Below are 18,241 nucleotides of genomic sequence, written 5' to 3'. Positions count from 1 at the left end.
CCTTGAACCTCAAATGCTTCACTACTGGTGGACCCTCTCATCACCTTCAAACACCTCAGAGGATTTGATAGAAGCCGGTCCTCCAAGGCACCCAAATCTGGGGGATTGTTTCGTTAGCTTCAAAAGTGGCCCCAACAGAATATCTTCCATTAGAATCTAACTCATTCTTTCCCTCTTTCCTTAAAGGATGAGACTGTCTGGGTCATTAGGCTAATGTTACCTCAGAGAGAGACTGCAATGTAGTCAGTCCTCAGTCGTGCAGTTTGCCTGAGGCTTTATGGGCGCAGCGTACAAAGCTACCTGCATGAAGTACTGTTTCTGTCAACAGACGTGCAGTTACAGAAGAGGCCACTAGGTGGAGACATGAGTCATAAGAATGTGACCTGTGGCCCCGTGCTCTTGCGTTTCCGCACTGTTTATGGTCCCTGATAGTCGCTGATGCTTATTTTTCTGCAAACATATTGATACTGATGTTCATGTTAACTGCTAATGCACATTAGTGACTGTCGAAAGGACTCTTTCTCGAGCCATGTGTGCTAGCGTAGCGTGCCTGCTGCCTATATCCTCAGGAGGCAGAGGCAGGAAGAACATACATTTGAGGACAGCATGGGCTACGTAATAATTCTAAAACAAACAAGACAAGAAAAGCACACAGTCATACTCTTCAGAGATAGAGTTAAAGACTGTGTGGGCTGGCATCAAGGGTGCACCTTCAGGCTGTGTGCTACTAACCTTGACTTTCCGCCCTCTTTTAAGGAAAGCATTTCAAAGTCTTTTGCATAAAAACAGCTGGCATTAAATGCTCCCGAACAGATTTTTTTCCACTCCTGTAGAAACTTTCTTTTATCTCTGAATGCCTCTTCCTTTCTTAGCAGAAGAATGAGGAGGAGGAAAAATTCTACGTTTAATTGTGTATGTCTGTGAATAGGTATGTGCATGTGAGTGCAGGCGCCTATAGAGGCCATCAGAGGGCGCTGGATTCTCCTGGAGCTGGAGTCACAGCCCATTGTGAGTAGCCTGTTGTGGGTCCTGGGAACGGAAACTGGATTCTCTGTAAGAGCAGTAATGCTCCTAACTGATACGCCATCTCTCTAGACTGCCTTCTCTCCTTTAAGAGGGAAATTGAGTTTTGTCCTCCAAAGAACTAGAGTATAGCAGAGCAGTCGCTAGACATGGTGTGCAAAAACAACTCTCTGGTCACACGTCCATAGGCCTAGCACTTATGGCTCTCTTCTCAGCCAAGAGGGTTGAATAGGCAACCATCTCCACACTCCTTCCTCCCTTTAAAATATTAATATATTTAAAAGAGCATGGTATGACTGCTAAAGCCCTGAGCCCTGTTCCACTCTCTTTTGCCTTCACTAGTCTTCATTTATGTAGGGATATTAAGTTATTAACTTCCCTAGAATTGTAATGACTAAGTGAGATACTGCTCATAATAAACTCTAGAATGTCACATAATAATTATTCACTTTGTGTGATGATTTTCTTTTTAATTTATTTTCTTGTACACAACATTGGAACCATAAAATTATCTACTTTTAAAAAGCACTCACTGTAGAATAAGTGACCTCTCCTAATACAAAGGAAGGAAGCTTAGCTAAACAGAGCACACACAGGACCTGTGAGCTGCGAGCCCTCATGAACTTCTAAGGACACATCAGGCTGCTCACAGTGGTCCATGACTCCAGCTCTAGGGGATCCAGTGCCCTCTGCTGGCCTCTGCTGGAAGTCTCCTGTGTCCAGGTCTGAGCTAAGCATGTTATATTTTCTGGTGCCGACAATAGCCCTGGAAAGTGGAAATGTTTTGACATGGAAGACCCACATAGTCTGCTCTGCACCGGTCTAAACCGGTCGGAACCAGTTTGAACTGGCCAGGACCGGTCAGAACTGGTTTGAGCCAGTTGGAACTGGCCTAGACCAGTCTGAACCGGCTGGGACCAGTCAGAACTGGCCGGAACCAGTTTGAGTGGGTCAAAATCGGTTGGGACTGGTTTGGGCCGGTTGGAACCAGTTTGAACTGGTTGTGACCAGTTTGAGCCAGTCTAAATCGGTCGGAACTGGCGTGAACTGATCAGGGCTGGTTTGAATCGGTCTGAACTGGTTTGAACCAGCCAGAACTGGTTTGAACGGGTTGTGGCCAGTTTGGGCTGGCCTGAACCGGGGGGACTGGTTTGAGCTCGTTGGAACTGGTTTGAACTGGTCGTGACCGGTTTTGAGCCGGTCTGAACCAGTTGGGGCCGGTTTGACCTGGTCTAGACCGGTCGGAACCGCTTTGAACTGGTCGGGACCAGTCAGAAACGGTTTGAGTCAGAACCGGCCAAGACTTGTCTGAACTGATCGGGACCAACCTAAACTGGTCGAAATCGGTTTGAACCATTTGGGACCTGGTCAAACTAGTTGAAGCTGGTTTGAATGGGTCTAAACCGGTTGGAACTGGTTTGACCTAGTCGTAACAGGTTTGAGCCGGTTTGAACCAGTTTGCGTGTCAGGAACAGTGAGATGAACCCAACTGAAGACAGGAAGGGAGCAGCGGGAACCAGAATCCTCGTGTTTTCTCAATGGCTGCCAGACGTAGAGGGCCATGGACGGCTGGAATGCCATTTCCTAACCAGCTCCAGTTTCTAATGCCTTTGTTCCCCTCCCCGTGAGTTTTCTTGCTGCATGCCCAGGAGGAGGGAGATGCTCAGAAGCAGTAGAAGTATCTGCAAGAATTCTGGAACTGTGCCTGGCCCTAAGGTGGGCTTGAAGCTGAGAAATCCAGATACGGGCTCTGGCCTGGTGCTTCTCAATGCTGCTTCTTCAGTGTGGCTCTACCTAGTGGCAATTGTTCAACAGAGGGGTTTCCCTCCATTTGCCGTTGGTTGTTCATGAAACCTGCTTTAGGATGTAGTTGGTTTGTTTTACTTTTGGGGTGGGGGGGTCTGCCATCTATCACCCAAATAAATACATGGAGACTTATTCTTACTTATGAATGCCCAGGCTTAGCCTGGCTTGTTTCTAGCCAGTTTTTCTAACTTAAATTAACCTGTTTCTCTTTAACTATGATTTTTGTCTCTGGGGTTTTTACCTTTCTTAATTCTTTATGTCTTTCTTCCCTTTTTACTCCATGGCTTGTTTTGTGGCTGGCCTCTGTCCTCCTTCTCTTGTTCCTCCCACTTTTCCAGTCTAGATTTCTCCTCCTATTTATTCTCTCTACCTGCCACCCTACCTATTTCTCTTCCCTGCCTAGTTATTGGCTGTTCAGCTCTTTATTAGAGCAATCAGGTGTTTTAGACAGACAAACTAACATAGCTTCACAGAGTTAAACAAACGCAACATAAAGAATGCAACACATCTTTGCATCATCAAACAAATATTTCACAACATCCGGGAGATGGGAATGATTTAGAACTGTGTAGAAGTCCTCTTTGGAGACAGGTCACTGGCTTCTAGTGAAAGGACAGTAGTCTAGGTAGAATTGGGGCGGAGTGTCCACCTCCGCTGAGGTCAGCATGACGTCTGGGATTTCATGTTCACTGGCCCTGAGCTAACTGACACAACATAAAGACTTTATAAAAAGCAAGCAGTGTGGTATTAAACCTCTGGGTGACTAGTACACACCATCATGGCTTCCTTAAAGAAGTAATTCAAGTGAAATAGTTAGAAAATTCTCCATATTTTATAAAAAGAATCAAAATCAGAACCTTTTCAGTGTTTCCCCCTGGGTGGTACTTTCGTTTCATTTCGCTCCAGGGCAAGGCCCCTGGCAGGCCATTGCTCTTTGGAAGTCTTAGAGTGGATACATTTGTATAGATAGAATACCCCTCCCCTCCCTTTCTCCCTCTTATCTCTCTGTCTCTCTTTCTTCCTCCCTTCCCCTCCTCCCCTCCTTCTCCCTTCATACTCACTGAGTTCATTTTTCTATGGTTCTTCTCCCCCACTCTGGATGTCTGTGAGCATCTTCTCTGCGGGACCATCAGGCTGAATATGAGAACAGCTTAGACGTTTTCCAGTCACATTCTTGTACCCGTTAGGACCCAGTGCAGTGGTTCCTTCCTAAAGTGGACCCCAGATGACTGATTTAGGAATCGAGGGACAGTGGTGTGCTGTGTGGACGCATTTAATTATCCAGCTATTTCTGGGATTAGCAAGCATTGTTTTGTGAATGGCCAAGGGGGTGTTTCAAGCCTTACACATCTGGGTTCTGACCAGCAACTTGGCACTGCTGTGGTCAGCGTGAAAGGAGGCAGTGTGACAGGCACAGGTGTTCACACACACCAAGTCGGGGGCTGGATTTGGCCACTAGTTGTAGTTTTACTGGCTACCTTAGAATTATAGAGGCGTCACCGTGGCAAAGAGGTTTTGTGGGTCAGTAAGTGGGACAGTCCTTGCTCAGCTTTCACCCAGCTTCACTTCCTCTTCCATGTGAGTCCAAGAAGCCAGGTTTCCCTGCCTCCTCCACACTCAGTGGGTACTTTGACTCATGAATTGTCTCTAGAAGCGATGTCTTCTCCACGTAGACTTGCTCACAGAACTTCCTGCCCACTGGTCCACATTCTTCCTTGTCTGCAGGTGTGGAGGACTCCAGGGCCCCAGACATTCGTTAGAGCTACACGCTGGCGTGAGCCTGGCATGACCCTTGAGTAACAGTGTACAGTGAAGCTGCCCTCCTACAGGACTGAGAAGAGGTGTGAAATAAATAAATAAGTCTGTCTTGCTAAGACCACGGACACAAACCTAGATAAAGAACAGAAACGGAAAGAGAATGAGATCTTCTGCTTGTTTGAGTGAGCTGTCTCCTGTAAAAAAAATACAAAGCTGAAGCTAAGGACACTTAAAAGTCGGAGAAGGAGGAAGTCAGAGGCAAGAAACCCCGTTTTCCCACAGGACACATCACAAGGTCTCTGGGCACATGCAACTCAACTAACCCTAAAGAAGAGGTCACCCAAGGGGCAGCTCTCACAGACCCCACTGAAGTGTTTATCAATTATTCTTTATCAGTAAAAATTTTATCAGACATAAGGATAGGAACCTGAATGATCGGAGGAGCATCAGAGAGCAGCCAGTGACCTCCTGTCTCTTTCATTCCCGTATCCAAAAGAGCTGAGACCCTCTCTAAGCCCCACCCTACTGCTTCCTGTCTCCCTATTTGTCCTCAGTTCTCCCAGACCGCTAAGGTTAGTTTTGTCCAGCTAGTAGCTACCTCTGCTCTCTGATTCAAAGCAAACTTTATTGTCAGAATGCAAGCAAAATATCACACACCACCACATAGTGAGCTCTTCCTCTTGGTGGGTTCCACGTTGTGATTCTAACAGCCTTAGGTTTAAAATACTTGAAAAGTGAAATCCCAGGCCTGTCCTGAATATACAGACACACCCCCACACACACACCTCAGTTTCTTGAGATGCGGTTTCTCTGTATAGCCTCTGACTGTCCTGCAATCCTTTTGGCAGACCAGGCTGATCTGGAACTCAGCGATCTGCCTGCCTCTGCCTTCAGAGTGATGGATTAAAGGTTGTACCGCGGAATGACTCTTTCTCATCATCATTCTCTACCAGGAGTGCCTGACATGTTGACATTGTAACATGACATCATCTACAAAGGTCATACTTAGGAGTTATGCAAACAGGTTACAAAAACTGGGAAAAAAACCTCATGATGTTTTAAGTAAGTTTGTTTGTTATTTTCTGTCAGACTGTAATCATAACTGTTTTGGGTTGTATGTGGCCTTCAGGCCTCAGTTTGTACAAGTGCCTAAGAAAGACTTGTATAACACTTTACAAAGTTTTTACTGATGGTTTAGTAGTTGTGAGTAGGTCCTACATAGATGCTGTGACATCTTAGCGAAGGTCTTGATCATCCTTGGGTTTGAGTGTCCATGGGGGGTCCCGGAACTGATTCCTGGAGAGCACGAGAGTCAACTATCTACCTAAGGGTTGGGATGAAGCTTTCAGACCCTCTGATGAGTTACACCTTAAACATGACTCCCCACCCTAGGACTGGACGGTTCAGGTGACGTCCAAACATCTTAGGAGAGGGAATGTCACGTGAAATGTATAGCCAAGAGACTCCCTGGTCCCGCCCCTGGGAAGGGCTGGCAGAAATGGGCAGCACAGTCAACTCATGGTGCCAGAGGTGTCAGGAATGGACCAGCGCCCTTCTTCCTTCCCTCGGCATCCTCTGGTGGAAATACAGACCCGTTCCTTCACTCATCCCCGGCTCTAGCTCCTTTTTTTGGTCTCTCAACATTTGTGTAAGGGTCTGGGGTAGTTCACATGTCAGTGGAAGTCACCTTCTACTTGCAAGCACTGCATTGGGCGCCAAGATAAGAGAGTAAGTAAGGCATTGCCTCTGCTCTTGTGGAGCTTTCAGACTTGTTTGTGGGGATATTTTGTTTGCCTGAAGGTCAGAGTGCAGAGCTAAGTCACTAGGTAGCCAGAGAGTCTAGGTAGTGATGGCACACACCTTTTAATCCCAGCACTCAGGAGACAGAGGCAGATGGATCTCTGTGAGTTCAAGGCCATCCTGAGTTTTATGAGAAAAAAATCTGTCTAAAAGAGAAACAGAGCTCACACAAAGGTGATACTGCACTTGGGGTCACAGGCCTTTAGTTCTAGAGCTAGGGAGGTGGAGACAGGAGTGATATGGCTGGGCAGAGAGAGGAATAGAAGGGAGGAAAAGACTGGAGCTCAGATGTAGTCTGAGGTTTTGTAGAGGCAGTAGCAGTCTGATGATTCGTAGAGACAGTAGCAGTCTGAGGGTTCGTAGAAATAAGATTGCCCCTTTGGTCTGAGCATTGATAGAAGCAAGAACTCTCTAGTGGCTACCATTCTGCTTCTCTGAGCCTTCAGCTTTCACCCCTGATAGCTGACTTTGAGATTTTATCATTAAGACCAATTAGAATTTGTGCTACACTAGTTTGAAGACAGAGGTGCATGACCATTTTAAGTGTAGAGGGTAGAGGTAGCCGTAGGGTCGGAGGAAAACATCTGAGCCTGCCTGGGAAGGACAGAGTGGCAGTGGGGAGTGAGGAGGTTGGGACAGTGCCTCTGCTCCACACAAGGCTCCCCAGGACCCGCCATCACTCTCCCTGGCTAACGACAGTGGGAGGACTAGATGCAGAGGCTCCTGTGAGGTGGATATGTGCTAGTTTTGTAAATGAGAAATATTTATTGGGTGTATGCTCTCGCAGAGCTCCTGGCTATAATCATTAGTGTGATAATAGAGCAATAATTGTGTAATCAACGCAGTCTAGAGATTAGTGTGCAAAGCAGGTGCTTTGGGAGCGGTTCCTCGGTGCGCAGTGATTCACGGGACTATATGGTTGGAATGTGGGAACTTGCTGTTGAGTAGAAGCTTTCTGTTGAACATAATGCTGCTCTGCATAGTAAAATCCACTTCAAAAAATTAAATACAATGAAAAAAGAAAAAGACTTAGGGAAGAGAAAAATATCCGACTGACAATTGGCATGGATTTTTCATTCTCAGAGATAGTATGCCCCTGTTCTTGTACCCGGGGGGCAGGAGGACACTTCTACCACACAACCCTGCTGCGCCACCAATGCAACAGTTTGTGTATGCACTGGCTACACAGATGTTGTAATGAGCAGACGGCACCGCAGACATGTCTCTGTTCACTATTGAGGGCTGCCTCTGAGCAGCTGTCTCAGTATCGCTGGACTTGAGGCGCAGATCTGGTGTCATCTGCGGTTTACCTCCCCAGACTGCGCAGTCAAATTGTTGCACGCAGTCTACCAGTTTCTGAGGACTTGCTGCGCACAGCCCCGTACCTATCGGAACCCTCGACCCAGGATCCAGAGCAAGATTATCCCTACATCTGCTAGCCTGGCCTTTGCTTCATGCAATGTTTTCTTTCCTTTGACTAGGAAAATGCCCAGATCATCAGAGAAGTGGAAGTAGACAAAGTCTCGGCACTCTCCCAGGACCAGGTGGCAGCCATCAAGCAGCTGTGGCTGGATCCGGGAATCCAGGAGTGTTACGACAGGAGGCGGGAATACCAGCTGTCAGACTCCGCTAAGTAGTGAGTACTCCGCCCCGACACAGTCGCCGCCACACTGCCCTTAGGCCAACTCTGCAAGACTTCACTCCCTGCTCTGAGGAAAGGGGGTGGTCTTTCCCGACCCCTGGCTCTGACTCTTAGCATTTTCTCTCCTAATTTTCTGTGGGTTCCTATATGTACCCTGGGGTCAGTACCCACTTTTGCCCACCTAATTAAATTGGAAATTCCCTTAGCAGAATGGATCTAAGTTTTGGTACTGGAATTGTAACTTAAGCAAAGAACACACCTGCCTCTGGCGGTTCCCTTTCTTCTCGACATACTCCTTTGGAAACCACAGGCAGGTGTAGGCTTTACTTAAATCAGCCACTGGTCTTGTGCTACCCTCTAGTGGTAGACATCGGTATCTGCAGGACCAGCACACAACTTTTTGACCCTTTCAGAAAGTCTACCTCTTACGTATTTTGGATCCATAACGCTTTAAACCATCATCCCGCCACCATCTCTATTGCACACCACGTTGGAAAGATTGCAACGTTTCCCTTTCTTAAGAGTCCCCTGGGACTGTGTGTCATCCAGTAGGTGACTGAGCACACAGATTATTTCTTGGGTTACTGTCTGTTTGTACTTCTGTAGCTCATTTTTTTCCCCTCCTCCATACTGCTGTCCCTCCTCCCAGGACCATGACACCTCCACCCCCAAAACACCCGATTTCTCGTAAGTGTTGGCCTTCTCTTGAGGCAGCTCAAACCGGACAAAACAGCTGTCAGGAAAGGCATTAGTTTCTGTGGCTTTAGTGACCTTGCCTAGACATTCATCCCAAGCAGTGTGCAATTCATTCTAGGTTGGAACAGCTGATCCAACCACATCAGCAAAACACATGATGTCAGGAGAAGAAAAGAAGCCACGACGTTGGCAATGGAGAAGGGAGGAAGAAAGTCTAAGGAGTCAGGGGCTGCTCTCAGCCACTCCCCACCCCCATTCCCTCCCAGAAGCGACCTGCTGTTGCTGGTGTTGTGACAGCGTTGTGGGTTTAGACCCATTTGGAGAAAGCTTACCAGAACTGCTGTAGAACTAATTCAGTGGAAATCTTGAAAACTTAAGCAAGTTCACTGGGAGGCATGTCGGGACGGCTGGGTAGGTAAACGGATTATACAGAAGACAACAGCAGTTAATAAAGGCAGACAGATGCCAGTCCTGAGAGTCAGTAGGTGTGGTGGCACAGGCCTGGCATAGCAACCTGGGGAGGCAGGAGCAGGAGGATCTCCAGCCAGCCTGTGACCCTAGGCTAGACCCTGACTTAAAAAAGAAAGAAAGAAAGAAAGAAAGAAAGAAAGAAAGAAAGAAAGAAAGAAAGAAAAGGTTGATGGCCTAAGTTATTTGTGCATTTTCTTGGTTTAGGCCTGTGGTTCTTGGTCATCTGCGAGTAATGTCTGCGTTTTTAGATATGCATTTTTTTTTTAAGACAGGGTTTCCCTGTGTAGCTTTGGTGTCTGTCCTGGAACTTGCTCTTGCAGACAAGGCTGGCCTCAAACTCACAGAGATCCGCCTGCCTCTGCCTCCCGAGTGCTGGGATTAAAGGCTATGCGCCACCATCGGCCGGCTTAGATTGTATTTATACTGCCCAGGTGAGTGTACCAGATAGCATGCTAAGGGCTATGTGGCTACCAACCAACGCCCTCTAATCTCAGGAGCGGCACAGTCTGTTGTTCTAATCACTCTTCAGTCAACCCATCACTGTGGTGTGTCTCCCTTCTCACCCATTCATAATTTGGGGCCACTTTCAGAGTCCCCAGCAGATGCCCCGAATCGCAGATGATGACATTGTATTCTATGTTTTTCCCTATACAGACGCAGCATAAGACGAACTGATAAATTAGGTATAGTAAGAGCTATTGAGTAAAAGTTGAGCTATTTGGTTACCAGCGCTGTGATCCCATGGCAGTTAGTATGATAACTGGCCCAGATACTGAGGACTTAAAAATCACAAAAGACCTCAGGACTTAAGTGATTTTTTTGAAGACACAGTCTCTAGCCCAGGCCGGCCTTGGACTCTCCATGTGTTTCCGCAGAACCCTAAACTTCCGATCCTCCTATCTCTACCTCTTGAGTGCTGGGATTGCAGGCATGTGCTGCCATGTTGCAGGACGTGCTGGCTTTAACCCAGTGTTGTGTGCATGCTAGGCAAGTACTCTGAAAACTGAGTTACACTCCCTGGTGAAGTGTATTTTAAAGGCATTCTTTTATTTGACTTTAGAAAAAAAAAACACATGTATTTTAAAGTCAGAACTTTACTACACATAAATACCAAATACCATGAGACAGACTTTGGATTATTTTAGATGTCTCACTTCCCAGCGTTCTTAACAGGAAAATGTTCTTATTTTGAGAGAATTGTTTCATGGCCTGTTTGACAACCGCGTATTTTCATAGAAGCTGTTCTTATCACTGATCGGAGCCTTCGGAGAACAATGTCTATTTATTAAAGTTCTTGGGTGGAGGCAAGTGGGTGGGTCTGGTGGGTGAGGGGCCAGTATCGTCTCCCACCTTCTTGGTCTCTAGGTTGCTGCTTCCCTCATGGCCACAGAGATGATGCAACTGGGAACTGGGATGGGGTAGCCTGCATTCTCAGAAGGCTTCCAGATTTACTTGAATCCTGACCCCTTCAGAATGGTCTTGGGAGGATCGAGGCCTGGCATAGTCACCTCTGCGTATTACTGCTGACCTCCCAGTCTTGTGGGGGCCCTGTGGTCAGGGAGGACTTCCCTTGAGCAGGGAAGGCTGCTTTCCTTTCTCACAACGGAGCCTCAGCATCTCAACTCTTTAATGTCACAGTTACCTGACTGACATTGACCGAATCGCCATGCCCTCTTTCGTGCCAACGCAACAGGATGTCCTTCGTGTTCGGGTGCCCACCACCGGCATCATAGAGTATCCATTTGACTTGGAGAACATCATCTTCCGGTAAGTCTGTCTCCCAGACAGAGGCCTTTAAGGGTCAATCTGTTCAGGGGACATGTCCTGAGGGGTGTGTGTGTGTGTGTGTGTGTGTGCCAGGTGTGCAGGAGTCACTGGAGATGACGAGGGCATCAGATCCCCTGGGACTGGATCACCATGTGGGTTCTCATACTGAACTCAGGCCCTTTGAAAAGCAACGGGAGTTCTTAACCCCTGAGCCTCCTCTCCAACCCCTCAAAGCTCGTGTACCTATTATCCCTCTATCCTTTCTAACGACAATCATTGCACACCTTTCTCGCCCTCCCACACGGAGACCACTATTGTGGTTCTGTTTAGCTCTCCTTCAGCGTTGTCACATGGAGAGGGCGGTATAAAAATACTCTCCATGTCTCATTTAATAAGAACTCTCTCCCTAGCTGACTAGTGGGTTTAAACCTTTTCAACTTCAAAGGCTGCTTACAACCTCCCAGGCATCTCAGAATGAGTTTTCCAGAGTTTTGGTGGCCAGGCTTTGCCTTCAGAGCCACGGGCCTGGGTTGAAATGCCTCCACCTCCACCGAGTGGCTCACAGCTACCTGTAACTCCAGCTCCAGGAGACCCAGTGGCCTCTTTTGGCCTCAGGCTCTCATGTCACACGCACACACACACACAATCCTGAAAGACACAATACAAATCATACATTTAAATACAGGACCTGCGGAAGAGGTCCCAGGAAGATGGCTTGCCTTTGTCCCTTTTGTGTCCTAGGACTTGGTGTGGGCGGCTGGAGTAAAGGACTGCCGCAGCTGGTTCTTCCCCAGTATCCCCAGGAAGGTTCCATCTGAGTCCTTTGCCTGGAATCCACCAATGGTTCCCCAGTGCCCAGGGCAGCACTGTTCTAACACTAACCTTAAGAACCCCTTCCCTCTGAATCACCGAGGACCACAAAGGTTACTAACTCCGTGGTGTAATGACCTGCATCCCATTTCCCGGAGCTGTTGCATTCCAACTCTGACCGTCTCTCTCCGCTGAGCAGGATGGTGGACGTCGGTGGCCAGCGCTCTGAACGACGGAAGTGGATTCACTGCTTTGAGAGCGTCACCTCCATCATTTTCTTGGTTGCTCTGAGTGAATATGACCAGGTCCTGGCCGAGTGTGACAATGAGGTATGCTGCGGGGTGGGGTGGTAACTTTCTAGAAGCCGGCGCTCAGGTATCTGTTACTAATGCAGCTTCTGGTGCACTGCAGACCCATTCCCATAGTCCCCTGCAACTTAAATACTGTCACATGTCACTTAACAACAAACTACATCCTGAGATTTCAGAGCCAGGTTTGGTGGCACAGCACTCAGGAGGCAAAGACAAGCACAAACCAACCAGAAGAGACTTCATTTTCGTGTGACGAACTTAAATGGTGCAGCCTACTGCATACTGAGAGTTGTGGACCAGGACCCTAGATCCAAGGTAGTTGCCCAGAATTTCCTAAGGAACATTTCCTGAGTCAAATACCAGACTCTGATTTAGTTGACTGATGGTGGCTACGGTCTGAGAGTAAGGATGTTCACAAAGTCCACCTGCCCAGGTAAGTGTCATGGGTCATGAAGGGTGGAAAATAGGAAGAAGCAGACTGGGTCAAGAGAGCTCAGTTTACCAAGTCAGCCCTTAGAAATCATGTAAAAATCCAACCTACATACACAAAGCTAAGATTCTTACTGCTGGTGGCGTGTTGGCAAAAAAAAAATAAAATTACTGCCTTTTGGGTTCTGCGCTACAGCTATATTTTTTGGGTTCCAAAGGGGTAGTTTCATTTCCAAGTCCCTTCAGAGACCCTAATACATACAGTATTGTCTAACAATTCTCCCCCATCCCACCTCTTTCAAGACTGGGTCTTGTGCAGCCTAAGCTGGCCTCAAACTGACTATGAGCAAAGGGTAACCTTCACTTTATTATCCTCCAGCCTTCCACTACACCTCCTAAGTGTTGGGATTACACCTGTGTGCCATTATGTGGACTGAACCTGTGGCTTCATCATGCTAGCTCTCCCGAGCCCAGTCTGTTTCTGACACCATCTGAGCAGACCCCTCAGCCTCCAGAGAATGCCGCTCCCAAACTAGGCTCTCTGAGCTGTCAGAGCAGGGGTGCCCACACATGGAGCAGTTCAGAGATGAGAGCAGCACCTGAGACTGCATCTGGCCTTACTCCCCTGCAAGGTCTCATTCAGGCATCTGGGGCTGGCCCAGTCCAGGCAGGTACTGTGCCTCCTGCAAAGCTGCAAGGTGCTGGCTGGCTCTAGTTCCATTAGATGCTCTGACAGAAAGTGGTCACTTCGTAAGGTTATTTTTTGAAGAATACCAATGTCCTCTTTTTTTTTTTTTGTTTTTTTTTTTTTTTGGTTTTTCGAGACAGGGTTTCTCTGTAGCTATGGAGCCTGTCCCGGAACTAGCTCTTGTAGACCAGGCTGGCCTCGAACTCCCAGAGATCCGCCTGCCTCTGCCTCCCAAGTGCTGGGATTAAAGGCGTGCGCCACCACCGCCTGGCCAATGTCCTCTTAATGTATGCAAGATTTCTTGGCTCTTGTTTCAAGGACAGGGATGTCAACCATCAGTGTGCTGCCAGGATTAAGCATTGGCCCATGAACAAATCATATCTTGTACCTCTTGAGTGAAAGCTTCTCTCCGAGGAGTTCCATTATATTAGTTAATTAGGGGAGGGTGAACGCATTTACTTGTGCCATCAAAGTAATAGAGGATGCTGTAGCTCTCCCAAGAGGAATTTCAAGAGATAGTTCTCAGCATAAAAAATAATAGGAATTCTTAGGAGTTACTTGTGGTATTTCTCGGAAGAGTCAAAGGATTGTGTGTTCAGAGCACCAAGAGCCCAGTCCAATATTCTTAGAAATTAAACATATTCGTTTCTCCTACAAAAGTTATAGGAATCCGGTGTTTGGAGAGCATGTAAATGGTTGTTATTCCTCCCCGTTCCTTCTACTTGTAGATATGCATTGGATCCATCTATTCTGCCATACAGATTTTTTTTCCTTTGGAGATTAAGATAATTCTAAACTTTAGAGAATCTCTAAAAGTGAATGGGTTAATTTTCCGATAACTTTCTGTACTTCAGTCTTCAGAGCGGGAGAACGGCCAGGTGTGGGCTTGTAGGGAAGTACAATCACGGCACATCCCTTTGGAGCGTGTGCGGAGCGTCAATGGTTTAGGGTTGTTTCTTCCTCTAAAGGAAAGTTCTTTCTTTTTTCCTTAGGGAAAAAAAATGTGTTGTTTAAAATTATTGTTCATGAGTACAACTGTCACATGACTCATGTCTCTATGGACTTGGGAAAGTTAAATTTTTGGGATGCTGTGGTCACCCACTAAATTGGGAAATTGGGACAACATCCGATTGTAAAGCATGGCTAAGGCGCTCTGCAGTGTTATTTCTGTTCTGACCAGGCCTGAGGGCTCAGGGTTGTGGTCCTCCTGTGTTCCAATGCTCCTGAGGCACAAGTATGCACAAGAACCTTGTTTAGGGCAAGAGAAGAGTTAGTGCTCCAAAAATGCTGAGAAAATCAGGTGTGTGTGGGAGGGCAGGGTGGAAGGGCAAACGGTAGCAGGTCTGATGGACCCGCATTCTTGCCATTTTAAGAACAGTGACCCTAAGGGGAGAGGACTGATGGACGTACCCAGCCTCCTAGCATGCTGTTTCCAAGTCTTGCTTTTCTTTATGACTTATCCTAACTTGGTTTCTCCCCAGAACCGTATGGAAGAGAGCAAAGCCTTGTTTAAAACCATCATCACCTACCCCTGGTTTCTGAACTCATCTGTAATTTTGTTCTTAAACAAGAAGGATCTTTTGGAAGAGAAAATCATGTACTCTCATCTAATTAGTTATTTCCCAGAATACACAGGTAAGTATTTGGGGAATGCTGCTCTCACACCAGCCTCATTGACTCCCCAGCTTTCTGGGGGCCTCCCTGATGGCTCTCATGTTCCCCCTTCAAATTATGCTTCTCATAGTGTTTTCACCTCAACACCTGCCACTGCAAGGGCCTGGATACATTTGCCAGCTCATTTGGCTTACTCCACTTGACTGGTGAGGCCCCAACTTGGGAGCCTCACTTAGGAAACCCTTCTGCACCTGTCTACAGCTTGCACTAGGGTACCACCGCTTTCTGTTGCCCTGGCAGCCTGGTCATTCTGATGCATATGCATTCACTCAGCTTTCTCTGGCAGAGCTGGCTCCTGCAGCTTCAGTCGGAGCACATGCTGCTTTGTGGGGTGCTGGAGTCTTCATGTATGTAACCTGCTCAAGACAGGACAGTTCTCATGCTCACTAATCACTCCTGGCACAAGATGTCTCAAATAGTATACTCTCGAAATTGGCATTACATGTTAGTGTTTCAGCATACCCTCCTTTGATTAAACACTCTGGCAGTATAGTTTCGAACTGTCAGGCTTTAAAACAAAACTAATAACATTAGTTTCTGCGCCACACCCCCCTCCCCCAGCCCACAGCTGCCTGTCTGTACAAGTTAGTGGTTAGAAAACAAAACTAGGCCACTATTTTTAGACAAATCACTTTACAGTACAATTTTTAGATACCAGTAGACACTTTAAAAAGACCAAACATTGGGCAAGGGAATGGCTGGTTCAGTTGGTAAAAACATTTGCTTTGGAAGCAAGCATATAACCAAGTTAAATCCTTAGAACTCACCTAAAAAAGCAGGCATGATAATGAGAATTTATAATCACAGAGACAGGCAGACCACTGGGATTTGCTGGCCAGTCAGTCTAGCCTAGTTGGTGAGCTGTAGGCCAAAGAAAGATCTTTGTCAATGGAGGTGCATAGCATTCCCGACGATAACATGGAATTGTTCTCTGGGCACATGTATGTATACATGCATATATACTCCGTGAAACAGAAAATATTTTTAAAACATTTTGTAGATTCATATGAAATATAATAACTATTCCAGGTAACCTTTCCTTAGGTATGAAATAAAAAGGATCTGAAATAAGAAAATACATTAAAAATGGATTGTGGGAGGACATGATGGTGATTCTGTATCTTTATTCCTCTCATGACCAGGACCAAAGCAAGATGTGAAAGCCGCCAGGGACTTTATCCTGAAGCTGTATCAAGACCAGAATCCTGACAAAGAGAAGGTCATCTATTCTCACTTCACATGTGCTACAGACACTGAGAATATCCGCTTTGTGTTTGCTGCTGTCAAAGACACAATCCTACAACTAAACCTCCGGGAATTCAACTTGGTGTAAATGCTGTGACCCACTCCTCCCAGACAGAGGGTGATCTCTGGGCCAGGCTCCACGGACATTACGTAGCCCCCAGGGACAGAGATGAATAGTGTGACTTCAAGGACACTTGCTCTACCAACTCTTTTAAGTGTCATCAACTCTTGTCTTTACTTACCTTTTGGCTGTGAGGTCAGGCATAATTTCTGAGTTTGGTATTTTATAGAATTTCAAAAGGCTACTGTGAGACCCCTCCCCCCTCTTAAACTAAAATGTTCAATCACTATTCAGATCACTAACAGAGAGGACTTGTTAATTTACAGATCATGCCTTCAGACCTCTAGGATTAATTCAGGTGACTAAGAAATCTTAATAGACTTAATGATTTCTAAATAAACCTTGAAAGATATTTCTTACATTTCCTCCCTCATCTAACATTTGTACCGAACAACCGAAGACTTTCTATGCATCCCCCCCTCGACCCTTATTTTAATTCTTTAAATTTTAAAGGCAAGGCCTTAAGTGACCCAGGCAGGCTTCCAATCCACATCTGCTATGTAATTGAGGATGGCCTTGATCCTTCTGCCTGGACTCCCCAAGTGTTTGTTGGAATTGTTGGTCTTCAGCTAAGATTATTTTCTTTTCTGAGACAGGGTCTCATGTATTCCATGCTGGTCTCAAACATAGTACAGTCGAGGATGACCTTGAACTTTTGATTCTCTTGTCTTCATATATATAGCCTAATTAGAGCAGGAGAGTTTTCACCCTGTTGCTAATTATTCCTGACATCAAGAGGTCTCAAACTGTATGATTTGACATTGATATTTACAGGTTAGTAAGTGCTAGGATGTATGTCAGCACAATCAGCTTATGTGATGCTTGGGATGGAACCCAGGGTGCTGTGCAAGCCCCCAGCAAAGTTTTCTTAAAAGAAAAAAAAAAACAGTAATTCTATTCTTGTCAACTTTATAAGCCAAATTAATATTATCCCAACTTCTAATTTAATTTTGCCACAATTTGGTGGTGAAGACTACACCGAGAGGAGAAACGGACTCTAGATAGTGCATGTGTGTATCTTAATGCGTATGGTCAGGTCTTTATAAACTTATGGAATGGCTAAAGCATAACTTGTTTAACAAATGTCATGTAAGCCTTGCCAAAACTGATGGTAATCACAAATCTGCTATGTCTGAATGTGTACACTGTGCCTTTCTGGATACTGAGAATATACTGTTCTACCAAGAGCACTGATGATGATGTGTTTCTTGGAGCTCGTGGATGGTTGTATTCAAATGAAAAATGCCAGTCTTATCAACAACTCAGCAGTTTTCCTGTTTCCCCCTTTTGAAGTAAGTCTTCATTCAACTCTGTATGCTGGAGATCCTTCATAGCTGGCTCAGTAAACAGAACTGATCCCGATCCCCAGGAAGTAGAGTGGTTCAGACTGGAGGCCTAGGATGGCTTTGTTTCCACTGCTCATTGGGAGGTATGTGTGTACTTAGGGTATATCTACCTCCCAGAAATTTTCAAAGGGTCTCTAACTTATAAGGCTTTAGCCTTTATAACAGTGAGAAAGTGACATATATCCAAGAGGAACTGTACTTTGAATTTTGATCCTTTCTCAGGCTAATAATTTTTGGCCTGGTACTCTCTTGAGATGATGGGTCGTTGTAAGCTGCAGTTCCCAGTGAGCCAGTAACATCATGGGGAAAGCAGTAACCTCTCGGTGGTGCACTGCTGGATTGGATGTTCCAGAGGGTCAGTATACTATTATGCATTTTCACTCTCGATGCTTCCAGTCACTGTAGGTTTACTTAGTTGAGTCTGTATAAACATTCTCAGATTGGCTATATCTGTTGCTCAGAACCCCATGGTTAAATTCCTAGAGCTGAACTAAGCCTTTCTTATACTCAGTTACCGGACCTTCAGATTGTCAACTTGTTGGAACAATTCCAAGGGTAAACACATTCTACCAAAGTAGCATTAGGTTTTGAAAGCCAATCTTAACACATGAACTGGACAAACGGATGCTAAATTTTATTTTAAACATGTAGCCA

At 46.1% G+C, this 18,241-nt stretch overlaps 1 protein-coding gene across 1 annotated transcript in view; it reads left to right on the top strand.

Moving 5' to 3' along the window:
• Positions 1-17,385, top strand: part of Gna14 (G protein subunit alpha 14) — a 142,919-nt gene extending 125,534 nt beyond the window's left edge. Inside the window, exons 3-7 of the mRNA XM_057777998.1 lie at positions 7,869-8,023; positions 10,835-10,963; positions 11,973-12,102; positions 14,683-14,836; positions 16,018-17,385. Of these exons, the coding sequence (XP_057633981.1) occupies positions 7,869-8,023; positions 10,835-10,963; positions 11,973-12,102; positions 14,683-14,836; positions 16,018-16,208 (759 nt within the window). The 3' untranslated portion in view covers positions 16,209-17,385. The remainder of the gene's footprint in view (positions 1-7,868; positions 8,024-10,834; positions 10,964-11,972; positions 12,103-14,682; positions 14,837-16,017) is intronic.
• Positions 17,386-18,241: the final 856 nt, after the last annotated feature.

Source organism: Chionomys nivalis, chromosome 8 (assembly GCF_950005125.1).
Source record: "Chionomys nivalis chromosome 8, mChiNiv1.1, whole genome shotgun sequence".
In the NCBI taxonomy this organism is placed as follows: domain Eukaryota; kingdom Metazoa; phylum Chordata; class Mammalia; order Rodentia; family Cricetidae; genus Chionomys; species Chionomys nivalis.
The sequence above is the reverse complement of the archived record's forward strand: the minus strand, read 5'-3'. Positions and strand labels throughout refer to the sequence as shown.